Source organism: Dermacentor albipictus, chromosome 8 (genome assembly GCF_038994185.2).
Source record: "Dermacentor albipictus isolate Rhodes 1998 colony chromosome 8, USDA_Dalb.pri_finalv2, whole genome shotgun sequence".
In the NCBI taxonomy this organism is placed as follows: domain Eukaryota; kingdom Metazoa; phylum Arthropoda; class Arachnida; order Ixodida; family Ixodidae; genus Dermacentor; species Dermacentor albipictus.
The window spans coordinates 96892606-96910227 of record NC_091828.1 but is presented as its reverse complement, the minus strand read 5'-3'; the positions used below and the strand labels follow the sequence as shown (position 1 = coordinate 96910227).

The 17622-nt window shown below is 48.3% G+C and overlaps 1 protein-coding gene and 1 long non-coding RNA gene across 2 annotated transcripts; one reads left to right on the top strand and one right to left on the bottom strand.

Annotated features, from left to right (window-relative positions):
* Window positions 1–2674: 2674 nt before the first annotated feature.
* On the bottom strand, window positions 2675–10944 carry LOC139048880 (uncharacterized). Its single transcript, XR_011508023.1, has 2 exons — window positions 10846–10944; window positions 2675–3735 (listed from the first exon to the last, which is right to left on the bottom strand). It is a non-coding gene; the product is annotated as an uncharacterized lncRNA (long non-coding RNA).
* On the top strand, window positions 3398–15107 carry LOC135912876 (uncharacterized). The gene is made up of 6 exons (XM_070523788.1): window positions 3398–3737; window positions 10874–11253; window positions 11451–11540; window positions 12172–12294; window positions 13258–13347; window positions 14713–15107. The coding sequence occupies exons 1-6, from the start codon at window positions 3398–3400 to the stop codon at window positions 15001–15003; spliced, it is 1314 nt and encodes a 437-aa protein (XP_070379889.1). The 3' UTR covers window positions 15004–15107.
* The last annotated feature ends 2515 nt before the right edge of the window (window positions 15108–17622 follow it).

Genomic DNA, 17622 nt, shown 5'->3' with positions numbered 1-17622 from the left:
GTAGTTCAGTATAAGCGCTTTACCATCGACCGTCATCGCAGGATGGGTTGTACCACATTTTTTAAAGTGAGATCATCACGTGGTTCATGAAGCGGATAACCCGGCGTTGGCGTGAATACGCCATGCTCGAAAAAGGCTGCGAATCTTCGGCCTTTTGGTTGAACTCGAAACTACGACGTTTGGTGTTAATGAAGGCGCAGTTAATTGTGGCACTCGCACCCGCGATCTTTGGTGGGAGTCGAACTCACAACCTTCGGTGTTCAATAAAGCGAAGTGAATTAAGGCACAGTTAATTAAGGTAGAGTTAATTAAGCCACTCTAACCCACGCCATTTGGTGGGAGGCGAAGCCGAATGCAAGAACCCCCAGCTGGTCCCTCAGAACCCATTGTCGAGTTGTGGGGCATTAAACTCCACATTTATTCCTTTTTCCCATGTTGCAAAAAAAAAAAAGAAAAAGAAAAGGTTTTCGTGGCCTTGGAGTTAACCGCTTTATTACACCTGCGCCCTGCTCACGTGGCCGCTTTGAGCGACATTTAATTGCTACGGGGGCCTTTTGTCTGTGGCGTAACCGGTGCGAGGCAGTTGCCGCGGGACGTCGTCACCGCGCTCTGTTTCCACTTCTGGGGAGGCTCTACTCTGAGCTGCTGTCGTTTCTGTCGGAGGAGTTGTTCTTCCTTGGAGAAGAAGAGTTCCTTCGACAGTGGTCATGCCGTTTCCTGTCGGTGGCTGATGCACGCGCATGGCTTAATTTTCGACCAGCCTGGTTCTTGTGGCCAGGCCATCAAACGTATTCACTTAATGTACATAGAATGTAGGTGCCCGTGATTTCTGTGTTTCTGTGCTCTCGTATACATGCTCCTTTTTGTACATACACATCTCATACACATCACTTCAAAATTGTGTAAGGTGTCCCTGTCACATCATCATTGTACATAACCATTGTGTACACTATATATGTTGAACATCATTTTATACATGTGACAACTACTCTATTTGTAACTATGCCTCTCTGTAGGTCTATGTGGTTATGTGTTAGTGAGTGAGAACTCGGACACTTCTTTGAAAACGTGCCATGTATATGTTGCTTCGTTTTGTGTATATGTTATCGTCCTGGTGGAATTGTACTGTGATTGTCACTCAGTGTTCGTATCGGCTCTCCTGGAAATAAACTTTTTCTAAACACACATGAAGGACATGGGCTGTCGGTGTTTTTTTTTTCCCCAATACATTGGTTTGTGGGCTGCCGTTATCAAAATTCCGAGGAATAACCTTGTAAAGAATGAAATACAGGGTATATGAGCAACTTTGGTGGTCGAGAAGTGGTTGGGTATACGTGGTTCGGAATTTGTTTCGAAGTTCTTTTCGACGAAGCGACGTCCGACGCAGACGCGGGACGCCGACGTATGATTTTCTGCAACGCCGGCTCCTTACTGGGTCTCTCTGCGTCAACAAATTGAAGTGCACTGCGCCGATGCGCGGGTTCCGCAGCCGTATAGCTGTCGCGACGTGTGATGTCGTCTTGAATCGCGGCGTTTCTCCTCAAGATTGCCGGTATAAAGACAGTATATAGCGTGTGTCGTATCTCAAACGACCTGGCAGTCGAGCTCTTCCGAGCCCCACAGCGAACGAACCCCTTATCCCGAGCGACGTGTATTGCTGAAGTACGTACACACTATACGAGAGGAAAAGTTTCGGGGCGAAAAGGCGCATGCGCAACAAGGCATGGCTGCAGCTCTTGGCGAGGATGTGTTTGACGACTCGTATGTACATAGATTGAGACAAGGAGCCGGCTACACTCGTAGCAAATTGCCGAGAATTTGTTTTGGAACGGCCTATAAATATATATCAAACTGGCGCGAATTTTCATGAAAGCCGACCGAACAGAGTAGGCTCAAATCACTTTTATAAATTTCTCCCATGCATGCTACCTTAACTGTGGGCTGAATATTATGCGCAATAGCTCACGAGTTAATATTTAAAGCATTGCACGGGGGCAATGCGCATCGTAATGTACCCAAAGGTACATTGTAAACCGGTTTATACCCCCCCTACGGTTCCTTAAGCGTGTAAATACGCCTATACCTCGCACCCTTAAACCGGTAAAGACGTAAGGGATGTGTGTCATAGACAGAAAACACGCTTAAGAGTGTAAATTTGTTTACACACCCTTAAAAGGTTTACACCCTTTGGGGGCTTACTTCGCTTGCGTTTGCTTTCTTGAAAACTCAGCGCTCGCTGCTTTCCTGTCGAGAATGCTGTGTCACGCTGGTAGCGCGCAAACCGTTCGTTACTTGGAAGTACCGGGCTCGCAGAGTTAAAGAAAGGAAATGCGAGCAGGACAGACGACGATCATCGTTGTGAGACAAATTATACGACCCAAAGGGTGTAAACGTCTTTTAACAGTGCGGTGTATAGCACGAGAATATACTTCAAGGCAGCCCTCCACGAACAGAATATGTATCCACAAACAGACGCTGGCGCCATGCAATCTACTCATCTCGCCCTTTGTTGCGCCGACTTCGCAGACGACAGCAATTAATTTTCTGCAGACGAACCGGAATGGTTCCACTGGAGAATGCGGCGCCAAATGTCTCACTATATATATATACCAACTATAAAACGCAAAATGCGAGGTTCGTGCAAGATCTCAGCACTATAAGAAACCAGACAGTAACCAGCAGATAAACCCTTTTTTATTTTTCTTAAGTAAAGTATACGCTCGCCACGTAGTATATATAATATATGAAAAAAAGAACACCTAGACGAGGGAATCTTCCACTCGCTTTAAAGATACACACGCAGCAAATAAAATCAAAACCACACAAGGACTGCCTATCCATAAAAGAGACGTACGTGCTGAACGCTTGAGTGTACACGAACGCTGCAGCTGCGATAAAAATAAAAACCCACGTGATGCAACCGACATCCGTTCGCACGGCAGAAGACTTCCGGACTTACGAAAGACAAACTGCCATGCCATCCGCAGAAGGCACGGCGAGGCAGTTATTTCTTCATCTTGTCCTCTTTTGTTGTTGCTGTTGTTTTCGTCCTCGCAAGCCCCACTAGGATCTTTCTTGTTTTTGTTTTCAGTTTCTATCACGGCGTGGCCCCTTCGATACGGCGAAGAGGGGGGTCAGCGTCCTGAGGGAGCGCGCGAATCGGTGAGTGGCCATAACCCGCACGTACGTCTGTCTCTTCCTCAAACGTAGTCCGGTTGTGCGCGCGCCTGTTACATACTCCGGGAGAGACACCGGACCGACAAGAACGCTTTCTTGCTCGTCGACGTCGTTGCTGTAACTTGGACCGATCGTGACCGATACGGCGCGAGATCACGCACCGGTCGGTGGCAGACGTTCTCTCGCCGCTGCTCCATCCGTTCGGTTATGGCCGGGGTCAATGACTAAAAAATATTTGATAGAGAAAGAGAGAGGGGGGAGGAGAAGGGCTGCGGCAGGTCGTCCTGCAGGTTGTCACATGTCGCGCGGAGTCTCGCGACGCCCGCCAAGCCACACACACACACACGTCCGGAGAAGCGCCCAGCCGCATCTTGTCAGGAACCGGGGACACGATCGGTCGCATCGTGGGATACATATACTCCCCGTCGCGTTGATTATAGGGACGATACGAAGGAGGGAGTGTCGTCGAGGACTCCGCCCGAAGAAGGACATGCGTTGCGCGTCCTTGCTGCTGTTCCTGGCGGCCGCCGCTGCGGCCCAGGAATCCTCCGTCCAGCCCTGTGAGTATAACGTATATGATGCGTTTGATTACCACCGACTTCTATTGCACACTCCTTAATGATGCCCACAAGATTGTCCTTCATTGCTTCAACACTAAGGTCCTCTTCCTGAGTTAAAGCCGAATGCCTGTTCTGTAGCTTGATCTGAAATTCCTCTATTTTCCCTCTTACCGCTAACTCATTGATCGGCTTCTTATGTACCAGTTTCTTCCGTTCCCTCCTCAGGTCTAGGCTAATTCGAGTTCTTACCATCCTGTGGTCACTGCAGCGCACCTTGCCGAGCACGTCCACATCTTGTATGATGCCAGGGTTAGCGCAGAGTATGAAGTCTATTTCATTTCTAGTCTCGCCATTCGGGCTCCTCCACGTCCACTTTCAATCCCTGATGGTTTATCTTCGATAAAACAAACGCTGTCTAAACACAGTGCACAACACTCTACTGAAGTTTACCTGTCTCTCCTTGAATTAGTTCTCACACATAACTATTTCGAATTTGAAGAGAGTTACTACCTACAGATACATGGTACAAGCATGGGTACGCCTTTTGCACCAACCTACGCGAACATATTTATGGGGATTCTAGAAACAGATTTCCTATCGCGCTGCACTACCAAGCCCCACACATACCTACGATACATAGACGACATACTCATAATCTGGGGACATGGCCAAGACAGTCTAGATAAATATGTAGCCTTTCTAAATTCTGTTCACCCAACAATAAAATTCACATCAGAATCCTCAACTGAGCGCATAAACTTTCTGGACACAACAATATACATTGACAATGGTGAACTAAAGACAACGCTGTATAGGAAACCTTTCGACAAACAACAGTACCTAGAATATACCAGCCACCATCCCAGACATTGCAAACAAGGCATCTTTAAAGGCCAAGCCACACGACTACGTCGCATTTGCGTTGAAAACCAAGACTACATAGATAGACTCGATCACCTTAAAGAAACGCTATCAAACAGAAACCACCCAAACAGTGACCTTCAAACAGCTTACATCGCTGCAACCAAACTTGATCGAGCCGAGGTCCTCAAGCCCCGCCCGAGGATCACAAGAACAACAACGCCTCTTCTTACTACTAAATTCTCAAACGCACTCCCAAACGTGAATAACATCCTAAGTAAATACTACCCGATTCTCACCAGCAACCAGAAACTTAAGAAGATTTTTCCCGACCCTCCCAGAGTGGCCTACAGACGCAACACTAATTTTAAAGATGTTCTTGTGCACGCCAAACTACAGAAAAAGAAGAAGTTGGGAACCAATCCCTGTGGTCGCCCCAGGTGCTCTACATGCAAACACATTCAATCCACTACTACAGTAAAAAGTACAGCGTCGGATTACACACACAAAGTAACTTCGGCTTTTACCTGCACATCAAGCAATGTAGTCTACTGTCTAGAATGCGCCGCTTGTAGCAAACAATACATAGGTGAGACCGGACAACAAATCAATACAAGACTCAATGGTCACCGCGCGGACACAAAACACAATTTACCCAAAGCAGTAGCCAGCCACTTTAATGAACATGGACATGTGTTTGACAAAGCAAGGCTCTATATACTACAAACAAATTTCCGTTCCCCTCGCGAAAGGAAGTACACGGAATCATACCTCATACACAAGTTTAATTGCCTACACCCGACAGGAATTAATTTGGCACGCGGCAACTTAGAATCTTTAAAAGCTGTAACTTAAATCTGAAACTCTCATATCATCAACCAATACACAAAACACATTAGGCCACCAGCCAACTTTAATTCTTAACCTCACCTACTCTTCCATTTCGGAAAAAAAAAAGAAAACAAGAAAAATTTTTCCTGCCTACTACTCAATTTAATGTACTCTTTCAGGATTTTACGTCTATACCAACTGTACGATCCCCTTCTTCCATGTACACTTGCCCCCGCCCGCTTCTGCACGCGTCACCCTCCTGTTTGCTATACCGATTTCGCCCCCCCCTTCCCCCTGCCCCCCTTTTTTAGTCCTTTTTTTTTTGAAACCCCCGCGACAACACATTCCGAAGTCAATATGCCTTTTTCGGCGCCTCAACCCAGAGTATCGCCTTCTGGATGCCGCCGTAACGACACCTACGTTAAGCGCGTGGGGCAGTGCCCCTTGAAAGACCATGCCGCTGCCTTTCAGTCACCCCACACATTGCACCGCAGACTCCTCGTCGCCACCTTAACTATTTCAAAATTACTCGACCTATTGCTTGACCGGCCATTCTAATGCCTCAAAAACATGCCGCCAATGACTCCCCCTGAATACCTCCTAACCTTTCGCATCCCCAACACGCTCCCAAGCCCCCGTATTTCTTAAAGATTTCATTTTTCTCTTTCTTTTTCTTTCACCCCCCTCCCTTTGTTGTATCTTGGTACGGCCCTGGCTCCCCCCTCCTTTTTTTTCCTTTTTTCCCCTTTTTTTCTGCTTCTATTTCTTTTCTTTCCTCCCCGCGTGCCCACTCTCACGCTCTTGTCCCCTCGTCTTGAGAATGAGGCTCACAGACGTCGGACGACAGCGCCTGTTCCCTCTTGTAATCTCTCTCTTTAAAACCAGCCGCCAGCGACAACACCCGCACGTGACGTCACTGCACTAACCATTTAAAACTAACACGCCGAGGATGACGAGGCCGCCTTTGACGAAGATAGGTCCACCTATCGAAACGTTGGCCAGCCTGTCTGAGGTACTTCATCCCTGTTTACAAAATTTTATACCACCGCTTGCGGAAAAAGGTATTCATTATCCGCATATTATTCTGTTCCGCAAACTATACTAATAACTCTCCCCTGCCATTCCTAGTGCCTATGCCATATTCCCCCACTGTCTTGTCTCCAGCCTGCTTCTTGCCTACCTTGGCATTGAGGTCGCCCATCAGTATAGTGTATTTTGTTTTCACTTTACCCATCGCCGGTTCCACGTGTTCATAGAAGCTCTCGATTTCATGGTCATCGTGACTGGATGTAGGGGCGTAGACCTGTACAACCTTCATTTTGTACCTCTTATTGAGTTTCACAACAAGACCTGATTAGATGAGCTAATTGCTGTTCTCGTTAGAGGTGAGAGGTGGTTGGGAGTGGAGGACATCACCCTGCCGCAGAAACCGTGACTGTCAGCTCGATGCGGACACGGGAACTAATGAAACCGTGACACAAGATTGGATTCACGGCGATTAACGTGCCTATAGCACTGGAGCTATGTGAGAGAGGCGTCGTATAGAGAATAACTACCCGCAGGTTCTGTACAAAGCGCGCTTAAATACAAGCACACGAACGTTCCTTTTTTTTCTCTTCTTTTTTTTGCACGTCGTTGCCATAGAAATGCGGTTGCCGAGGCCCGCAGTAACCGAACCCGTGACGTCTTGCTCATCGTTAGAACGCCATAGCGAGCACTGCGCCACCGCGGAGGGTGTCATTTGAAATGGGCCATCGACTCAATGCTGCTTGACTTCGCCAATCTCGCGAGGCACCTGAAGCGTTCGAGGCATGCAGTCAGCTGATATGACAGCCGTATATGGATAGCGTTTCGAGCGACAATTACAAGAAAGAAAGCTAGCTGACAAGGAAATTTATTCACCCCTAGGCACGCTTACAACTGTGGTAGGAACGAAAAGTACAATATGAGGTACATCACATGTAATACACCACACTTGATGTAAACAAAACAGATCAACAAATGAAATAATAAAATGGTGTCTGCTTGACACTGGCCTTGCCACACGCAACAACAACAACAAAACTCATTACCGCATCCACGCAAAACCATTATTGTCGGCCACGAATTCATGAAAGGTACTCGGGGCACATACAGACACAGTCTGAACTCGGGCAACCGAGTTGGGCATTATTCTGGCTGTAGAAAGACTTTGCCTCGGGAGACGGTTATGTACCGCGTAGACCAGCGGCGAAGAAACTCGGCTTCACCTTGCTTGAACAACGCCCAATACGGTATCTTTGGGAATTTCGAACCCAACTCCGAACCACAGATACCCAACCACTCCTCTACCACCAGCGTTGCTCATACCTTGCCTTTCATTCTTTCAAAAATTATTCCTTGGAATTTTGTGAACGGCAGCCCACAAAAAAATGTAACAAAAGAAAACACCGACAGCGCATATCCTTTATGTTAGCTCTGCTCAGATTAAAATATTAAAAGCGCGAGACAATAACAGGAGACTGACCCACGCAAGAGGCCGCGTTGCTACCAGAAAGCTTGCCTTCGTGCATAGCGTTCGCAGCCAGCGTTCCCCGGTAAACGTTACGGTTACATAAGCTGCAGCTGCCGGGAACCATGAAAAGCAGGAAGGGATCTTTGAACGCTGCCGCGTTCAACTCTTCAAAGGCGAAGCTTAAGCGTTCCCCAAATTTGTTCTAGAATTTTTTTTATTTAGTTGCGTCGCCGCCATGACACTTGCTCGTAGCCTCCGCACTGTGCTGCGCATACGCCAATACGCGCGGCGTCTCTCACGCAAATTCTGATGCCGCTACAGTGTCGATCGGGATCGAAGTTTCTCTTGCGTAATGCTTTGTTACGAAGTCTGAAGAGGGCAAGAACGGGGTTGCCTTACGTCTAGTAACTTTCACACATCAGCTATTTGGATGATCTCGTTGGGTGCAAGTTTGACTGTCGCGAACCAAAGCGCGGATGGTGCTGCTTCCGGGAGACATTTGTGCACAAGGCGGCTATTTTGTGCACGTTCTTGTAGCTCGCAATTGCACCAAAAGCAAATTTTCTTTTATCCCTACGTTACATGCGTAAACGGTGATACGTTTAAGGACAAGGTGAAACTCCACAGCTCTACTTGCGCCATCGCGCAGAGGCTTGTTATTGACGTTCTTGTAATTAGATGGCGACCAGCAATATAGCTGGTCGGCAAGCAGGGCAGTGACTCCCATCGATTACAAAAGCGACAAACAAAAAACCGCTGACAGCGCAGCGTATGAAGGGCATGTTATGGACCTAAAGCAACTCCAGTTTGGGAATGAAAATATCACATTTTGAGCAAGAAAGGCAATAATTTGGTGATGCTAACAGACATTTCATTCCAATGAAACGGGCTTGCTGAACGAGCAGTGTGAACAACCTATGGCATTTTTCTAGCAAACATCGGTACATTATGAAGCTCAATCAATGTCACTAACGAACAGAAGTAGTACATCAAGATGTCGGTGTACATTATCAACATAAAATGAGCTAAGCTCCTAGGGCTTTGGTAGACGAAAATGGCACATTCGAACTATAGAACGCACGAAAAGCTATGCGCGATAAAAACTTGTCTGTAATAAACCGCAACCTATGTTCAGCTTTCGTCACATGATCTCGCACAACGTTCAATGAGGCTCAATTAAGTTAGTTGTTCAACTTTTGTAAAAATATTTCTGCAGAAATTGTGAGAACCGTGGCGTGCCCGAAGCACGTGTGTCTGCGTATAACTTTTAACCAATACTTTTCTCTAATACAAGATACCAATAGTTATAAATTTATTTTTTTGCAAGCAAAATTGTAACTAGTTGGCACGATGATATAAGAACACTCGCGAAGTTTTTCTCGAGCAGTCGATATCAAGATACGATATACTGTACTTTTTTTTACTCCAACGTGTGGTGCCTTATCCCAAACAGCTGCTGAGAGACATCCCCTTCCTTAAAGTAAAGGTTTTATTCGTTCTTCCACTCACTCTAAAGCTTGTTGAATGTCTACGGACAACGTATGCATACTTATGAACTTGTGCTCTTTGTCTTCTATTCCTTATGGATTTTCCAAAAATAGTCTGTGAATCGCCATAGATCAAGTGAGACATACCTGCTTACGACTTGCATGAAGGCGTTTTATATATTTTCTTTAGTCGGAAAGGAGAAGTCTGTAGAAGACAGAGCAGCCTACATGAAGTCTATAGAAAATATGTAGAAAGTGCAACCTAACCTTATAAAGGAACAAAGCTACTCTGACAAGGAGACCCGCGTCGAAAAAAATATGATGCAGCAGGCCGAAGATGCCGCCAGGGCCCAAGGGCTTGAGGCCGTCATCCTATAGGTAGAGGGGCCTAGGTCTCAAATCTGCTATGCACAAACAAAGTTTATTCCTCCTCCTCCTCATAATGTTCGCATTCAGAACGGTGCTTAATATTCACTGACCTAGATGTATGAGTACAGTCCATCCGCCTCCTTCCAAAAAGAAAAAAAGAAAGAAAAACGAACGAAGAAGATCAGTGGCGTCGTTCCACTTACTTTCTTAACAAAACGTCGTTGCATGCATTGAAGCCCAAGAGTAACTGGAACCGCGATGCATTTCACCGCAAAGTTCGAGAATTAATATCTCGAAACTGGTGCCATGTCTTGAGAATTCGTTCCAAGTGAGTTCGCAAGTGGCCTTGCGAACTCACAAATAAATTGCAATACATGCGCCATAAGGTAATTACTTCACAATTTCATTAGTCAGATTTTTAAGCTGGTCGATTACGCATTAAAATTTTTTTAATGCCAGGAACGTGCGCGTCTTCGAGTAGACAAGCTCATGGACTAGAATAGTGCTATCTGCCAAAGGCAATATTTAGAAATGTTTGAAAGTGTTCGCTGTAACACCCGGTATATGCGTATGTGATGACGTAACGTCTGTAGTTACGCTATTGTACTTTGCCGTAATTATTAGTTTAGAACCTTGTTTACATATATTAGCCTGTATGCTAGCGCTCCTGTATAATGATTCGGCGATCGACGGTACTTGAAATGAAGGAATTAATAAATCGATACATTTAAAATAAGTATATAAGTAAATAAATAAACAAACAAACAAACAAATAAGTACTTAACCTCAACCAGCACGCCCCAGCTAGCCCACCTGTTCATCTTACCGCCTCTCAACTGCAGAATTGTGACACACGTTCAACTCAAGCGCTAATACAGCACGTTAGACGGGAACGTAAAGCGCACAGAACAGGACGCTATGCCTATATACTTCAACTGAATCCTGCATCGTGTCCTGCGTGCTCATTTGTCTCGCCTTACGTCTCTTTTCTTTAGCGCCCAGTTAAGTGTGTCTGATCAATTCTGAAATACGCACACGACTGTAGCCTGCAGCTATTCAACCTTACACTGCCTCTGAATTGCATGGCGACCCAGCGGCTAGCCCTCCGGAATCACCGTCCACGTCCGCTGGTGTGCCCGAGACACCTTCAACGGCGGCTTCGGCTGTGGCCCCGGCTGCGGTTCCGGCTGTGGCACCGGCTGTGGCCCCGGCTGTAGCCCCGGCTGTCGCACCGGCTGCGGCTCCGGCTGTGGCCCCGGCTGCGGTTCCGGCTGTGGTCCCGGCTGCGGTTCCGGCTGTGGCACCGGTTGCGGCTCCGGCTGCGGCTCCGGTCCCTGCGCCGGAGGAAACTCCCAGCGACGATGGCGAGGACGAGCTGACTGAGCGCCAGACGTTGTCCAAAGCCGCCACGCTACTGTGCCGGACCAGCCCGCGCGGAAAGAACGACCCGAACGTGCGTGGATTCGCCTATACGGTGAGGATGCCACCGCGCGGAAGAACACGCGCCTTGCTCGCTTTGCACGAAGTTTGTAGCGTCCCCTAACGGTGAGCGGTGAGCCGTTCACCGACGACGGTATACACCGTCGCACCGACCGACCTACCCCTCTCCCTGTGTATATAAATAATTTATCAATAAATTTCGTTTATTGATTTATTTTGTTTGTACTGCAGAACAACCGCTGCGTGGCGCTTTGCCGCAATGGCTACGGGATCCCTTGGAGACAGTCGTTCACCGCGCAGACGCCGTGCGGCAGTGGAATGGTTAGTATCTATCTATCTATCTATCTATCTATCTATCTATCTATCTATCTATCTATCTATCTATCTATCTATCTATCTATCTATCTATCTATCTATCTGTCTGTCTGTCTGTCTGTCTGTCTATCTGTCTGTCTGTCTGTCTGTCTGTCTGTCTGTCTGTCTGTCTGTCTGTCTGTCACTGTCTGTCTGTCTGTCTGTCTGTCACTGTCTGTCTGTCTGTCTGTCTGTCTGTCTGTCTGTCTGTCTCTCACTGTCTGTCTGTCTGTCTGTCTCTCACTGTCTGTCTGTCACTGTCTGTCTGTCTGTCTGTCTGTCTGTCTGTCTGTCTGTCTGTCTGTCTGTCTGTCTTGTCTTGTCTTGTCTTGTATTGTCTTGTCTGTGGCATAGCTAAGCTGTGAAATGTGTGCGGAACAGGGAAATGAAGTGCGAATTTGGGCCGGTGGGTACATGTTACATCAATAACGAGCAACAGCGCAAGTCTGCAGGACATTAGCGCTTCGTCCGTCTCCTTCGTGTGTTCTGCGCCTTGCGCTGTTATACTCGTTCTTCAGGCTGGGAAACGTCGAGTCCCGCCTCCCAGCGTGATGTTAATTCTCACGTTGCGTTTCAACGCCGCGTCTTGCTGCCACAGGTGTGCGTCAACAGGGAGTGTATGCAAGCCGGAACCAGTAAGGACATGCAGACGTGCACCACCATCTTCAACCAGAGCCGCCGCAGGTACCGGCAGCTGTTCAACGCCCGCGTCGAGGCTGGGGTGAGTTTGACATTATCGTTCAAAAGAAAAGGATACCGGTAGGCACCGGTAAGCGAAACGCAGGTGTTATGGCGGTAGATGGCGCGCTATATGTGCCATAAACCAATAGGCGATTGGAGAATTGATGGAAGAAAAGTAGGGAAACGACAAAAAAACGGAGACGTATACAAAAGCAAAGCTCGCAATACGGGGGTCAGAAAATTTGGTTGTGAGAGTTCATAGTGTTTTCTTTTATAATTTTTTTTAACCTAAGTACGATATTAGGCAGTATAACAGCAAGAGCTTAGTGGCGCAGCCCACCACCCCGTTCCAAAGAGGACGCTCATAACATCCATCCATTCATCCATCCATCCATCCAACCCTAACGACGGACAACAGAAAAGGGAACAACGAAAGAATTAAAGCGCTCGTGCCGCGTAGTGTGGTTGCACTACTTGTCTTTTCCGTCAAGAATACAAGAAGTAGAAAAAAAAGATAAAATTGTAGAGTTATTAGTAACGCTACGGTGGCCCCGTCTATAGTTATTAGGCCGAAACCACAGGTTGTTGGAGAAACACGGCTCGAGCTTCGTTTCGCCGTTACAGTGACAGACGGCACCATGGTTACAGTGGCCTAGAAGGGTGGTACAGTGGTCCAGGCCACTGTACCACACTTCCGTTGCCGGTAAAGCCCCTTAAACTTAGTTGCAGGTGCTTAGTTCCCGCAAATTCTTCATTTCCGGCTTGGAATCTCCGTAGAAGACACGTATGCTTTGATTTCTTCCGGTCGAAACTTTCAACTGATTCTCACGATCTATCTGACTTCTGGTCGTAACAGCCAAGTAATGCAGCCGCGTTTGGCATGAAAAATGCATGAAAAATGCCACTTGGAAAAATGCTACGAATCGAAGTGTTTTTGGAGTTCCAGGCTCATCGGCAGTGTTGCTACAGGTCGGGCTCGTCGCAAATCACCGCCTCTTCGCAGGTGATCTCCGCCTGCCGACTCCGGTGCTACAATCCCAACACGGCTGAATCCCTGCGCGTCAACAGGGATGATGGCGAGAGGTGTCAGAACGTGAGTATGGTCGCACACCGTCTGCGTCACGGCGATGTTAAAAAAGGAAAAAAAAGAAAGAAAAAGAGACGCGCAGATTCAACCCGACGTTGGAGGTTTCCATTGCTTCTCGTCCATCAGTTCCCCTTTCCCAGTGCGGAGTAGTCAGCCGGGCTCAGCATGGTTATAATAATCCCCTTGCATTTCCTTTATCACTTTTCTCTTTCTCTCTCTCTCTCCAAATGACGTGAAGCTTGTTTGAGTTAGCGAGGTTGCAGAAGTACCGGATTGCACAAGAAATGCGTCCTCGTCTAAGAGGCCCAATAATGACACCGTACGCTGTGGGCAGCATCCGAGCGCCCTCTACGTATGTAGAAAAGAAGTTGCGCAACGCGTAGCCTCCGAGATCAGCGAGTTTTCCGAGGCCACGTGCCACGCGATATGGGAGGTTGCGGGGACGAGCCTCCATGCCTTTGTCGGGTTCAGCAGCGCTTTTGCCCGCACCTGCTCTGCGCATGCGTCGTAAATCACGCGCTTCTAACAGAGAAAACCTTGTGGCCGTTAAGGAGGTTTATTCATCAAACCCTAAAGGGACACTAAAGTAAAAAAAAATTATTTATGCTGTGCTATTAAATTACCCCTCCGCAATGCCATAAAGACACATTCTTCCCACGAGAAGACGCTTCTCGTATGCCAGAAAAGACGCAAAAATGAAAGACCCCTTGGCGACGCCGCCTTGAAATTCCCGCACCAGGTCGCAGTGACGTCATGGATTTTGACGCCGTCAGCTCGGGCCCATGATGAAATGTTTATCGGTAAAAATGGACTACATCGTGTATTCTAGCTAAATGAGCGAAAGACTGAACTTAGGAAGTTTCGAGAACATTTACTGAACCAGAACGGTCGAAATGCGAAAAAAAATCTGCAATCTGTGACGTCACATCGACGTATACCGGCCCCCCGGGATCTGAGCGCGAAATTAAAAACCGAAACTTTGACCGTCACTTTTATCTTATAATAATCAACACATTACCGTGAAATCACCGAAAGTAGAGTTCTTCGAGGATAATCTATCAATCTAAACTGACCGAGAGTTTTTATTTAGTGTCCATTTAAGCGAACGCCACAATGAGTTTTGGATTGATCAAAGATTACTCGCAAGGCGCACGCATGTATACCAAAAGAGTTTGGCATTGCGTACACCGGTACTTAAGCAACCTGCGGTGTTTCATGCAATGTTCTACAACATAGGCCTAAAACAGAGGGCAAATTGAAACCAGTTAAAAGCCCATACCAACTATCTTTGTGAGGTTTTTCTTTGCATACTACTACTACTAACTGCTACCACCGCTAAACTCTGTTCGTTTCCGTCGTTTCCCGCGGCAGCGCCTCTACGAAGGCACCTGTCGTGGAGGCATCTGCCGGTCTCCGAACGATGCCATCGCGGCGATCGGGTCGGTCGTCCCGATCCCGTACCAGGAGGTCGACGCTTTCTCCAGGCCCGACGACCAGGGCATCCAGGTCGAGGAGCCCGGGTTCGGCGAGGAGTTCGACCACGACGGCTTCCACTCGGACCGCTTCCAAGAAAGCCTCGGGCAAAGGCCCCAGCAGACACCCTTCTCCGCCCAGCCGGCGCCTGCCGTGGTCCAGGCGACCAACGGCACGGCCGGGGTTTGACCGGCGCGGTCCAACGCGGTGCACCTCGAGTGCCTTCCACTATTTATGACTATTTATATGATGACTGCATACCAAATAAAGAGCAAACTCTCTGCGTATAAAGAAACGCCTCTGTCCTGGTGCACCAGTTGTGTCTCTTTGTCTTCGTGTAAAGCGTCTGCAGGCTCGTTCCCCAGATCACTGCAGGTTAAGCTAGCAGCGAGAGCGCAAGACAGCGCCCGTTGGTCATGAGGGGGCATCTCCGCGCGAACAAATTGGGTTATTACGCTGCGCGCGAGCTTCTCTTCAAGACCACCGTCGCCTGCGAGATTTAGACGAACCCTGCCCTATATCGATATCTGTGAGCAAGACGAGCTTTTCTTGCGGTAGCTACACAGAAATACAGTAACTACCACATAGACCCGTGTAAGGACCGCACCGTGTAACGGCCGCACCCCCAACTTGGAAGCCCAAAATTTGGAAGAAAAAAAAAATATTTCCGGAAGCAACTGCAGAAGCAATCGCGTTTGGTGCCCCGATGCCGTGCGCGCTCATCGGCGAATTTTCGCGCGCTGCGTACTTCCGCGGGCCCCCACTAGATGGCGATAGGTGCGCGTTGACCTCTGATGCAGTGGCACATCCGGGGTGTGCGCAAGTCAAGGACTGCGCCGGCACCACTCTGACCAAAAGGTGCGGTCCCATGTGAGGGCCGCACTTCGTCGAAATTTGGGGGGGAGGGGGGTGGAAGCGCAGCCCTTACACGAGCCTATACGGTATACCATCAAACGCGAACACAATCCTTAACAGCTCGTGCCTGTCGATCCAGACCCATTACCGTATGACATTGCTTGTCTCGGTCAAGTGCCGATACTCGAGGCTCGGTTAGGGTTCACACCCACGCCAGATGTCCTGGATTAGTGGCGGGCCTACATGCACCCGACGAAACAGAGGTACAACAAAACACTTCACCGCCGACGCATACGGAACACGGACGCACTTTTATACATGCCACGCACAAGCACATACGAGGATAACGTCGAGGCAAACACGATACATCTACAACGCGCAGCACGACCAAAATGCCAAGCAGGGTACAGTGAGGGCACTGTCCCGAACATTAGGCCCGCGTTGTGCATCAAGATTCCACGCGGCCACGTTATAAAAGGGACAGGTCACGCGAGACGACTATTAAGTGGATATGCTAAGTCATGGTGGAAACGCCTGAAACCTACGAGCGGGCCGGCGAGCTGGCGAGGCCCCCAAGACACGACTCAATCACCACTCCCCATCCCAATGAGCCCGCCCTCGCACGCTCTGCAACGAGGTCCTGAAGAGGAACGGCGCCGGTTCCAGCAATGCCGCAGAGGAGACCCCCATGCCTGCGATCGCTAATCTAGACGACCCTGTTCCGAGAGAGCTATTCTGAGGGGCACAAGTCCTCATAAAATTGACAAGAGCAGGTTACACCATGACAGACGACATCAATACAGACGGCAATATACGATGACAGACGGTAATACATCATGACAGACGGCAATATACGATGACCCCGACCTCCCGCAGTCGCTTCCGATAGCAAACTCCTCCGCGCATGTCATTGGGGGGTAATTCCAAATGTTCATCACCTCGTGTGGAAACGCGAAGGACTTAAGATATTCCGGGAAATGTACCGGTCTAAGGAGGTGACGTCGTTTGGGGACTGGCTCCAACCACAGACTAAATTCAAATAGAACACTTAGCTCACTATGGAGCGCAGCTTTCGTAGTGGGCCAAATAGTGAGCTCCCTTCCCCTTGCCCACTTCCTCAAATAAGACCAGAGCCATCACTTAAATATGATGACTCTAGTGGGACTGTGGGTCCGCAACAAACCACCGTTAGTAGCACCAGCAGCGCGCGCGCGCGTACACCGTTGACCGGCGTCCCACACATGCACCTTTTCCCGCTCCTAACGCTGACGCATTAACAACGCTCTTCTCATACGCCTGTATTTGCACAATGCTGTGTTTGTAAACATTGTTGGTAGGGCCTGGTTTATTCGCTTCTCTTTACGGTGGCATCTAATTCGCACCTTACTCCCAGCTGTGTTGCCAAAGGCTTACCTGCATTTAATTACAGTCCGCTGCGACTTCGAACGAATGCAAACGCAAGCGTGGTACTCATTTCCGCGTTTTAGGTGACGTTTACATTTCAGTGGCTTTCTCATAAAAAAGTTAAGTGCTCTGATGGGGCATTAGCGAATGCAATACTGGGCCCAGAACACGCCCGCAGAATGATCTGCGTTTCATAAGGAGCTTTATTTCTCGCTCTCTGTGTCCAGAACAAATATACTCCCAATAATTTATCTAATCGGAACTAATCTTCGTTTACATAGCGAGTGCATCCATTTGACAAAGTGCAGAAACATAATCTTGGTTGAACTTGTGTTTTTCTGAGCGGTCCATTTATTTGCGGATCGACCACTCTCAGCGGCTGCGAGAAGCCCCCAATAAAAGGGTGCAACCCGGCTGACCTCACTGGAAAGTCGACGCCGGCAGCGCGACCGACGGCGCGTAAACACTTGTGCTACACTAGCTGCACGCAATTACCGAACCACAGCTAAAACGACGAAAGCACAGCTGCAAGGAGCAGTTATTGATCAC

Coding starts and splice junctions, on each gene's coding strand:
- LOC135912876 (XM_070523788.1), top strand. CDS start 3,398: ATGACTAAAAAATATTTGATAGAGAAAGAGAGAGGGGGGAGGAGAAGG. Junction 11,541..12,171: donor CGCCGTGCGGCAGTGGAATG/GTTAGTATCTAT, acceptor TTGCTGCCACAG/GTGTGCGTCAACAGGGAGTG. Junction 12,295..13,257: donor ACGCCCGCGTCGAGGCTGGG/GTGAGTTTGACA, acceptor GCCTCTTCGCAG/GTGATCTCCGCCTGCCGACT.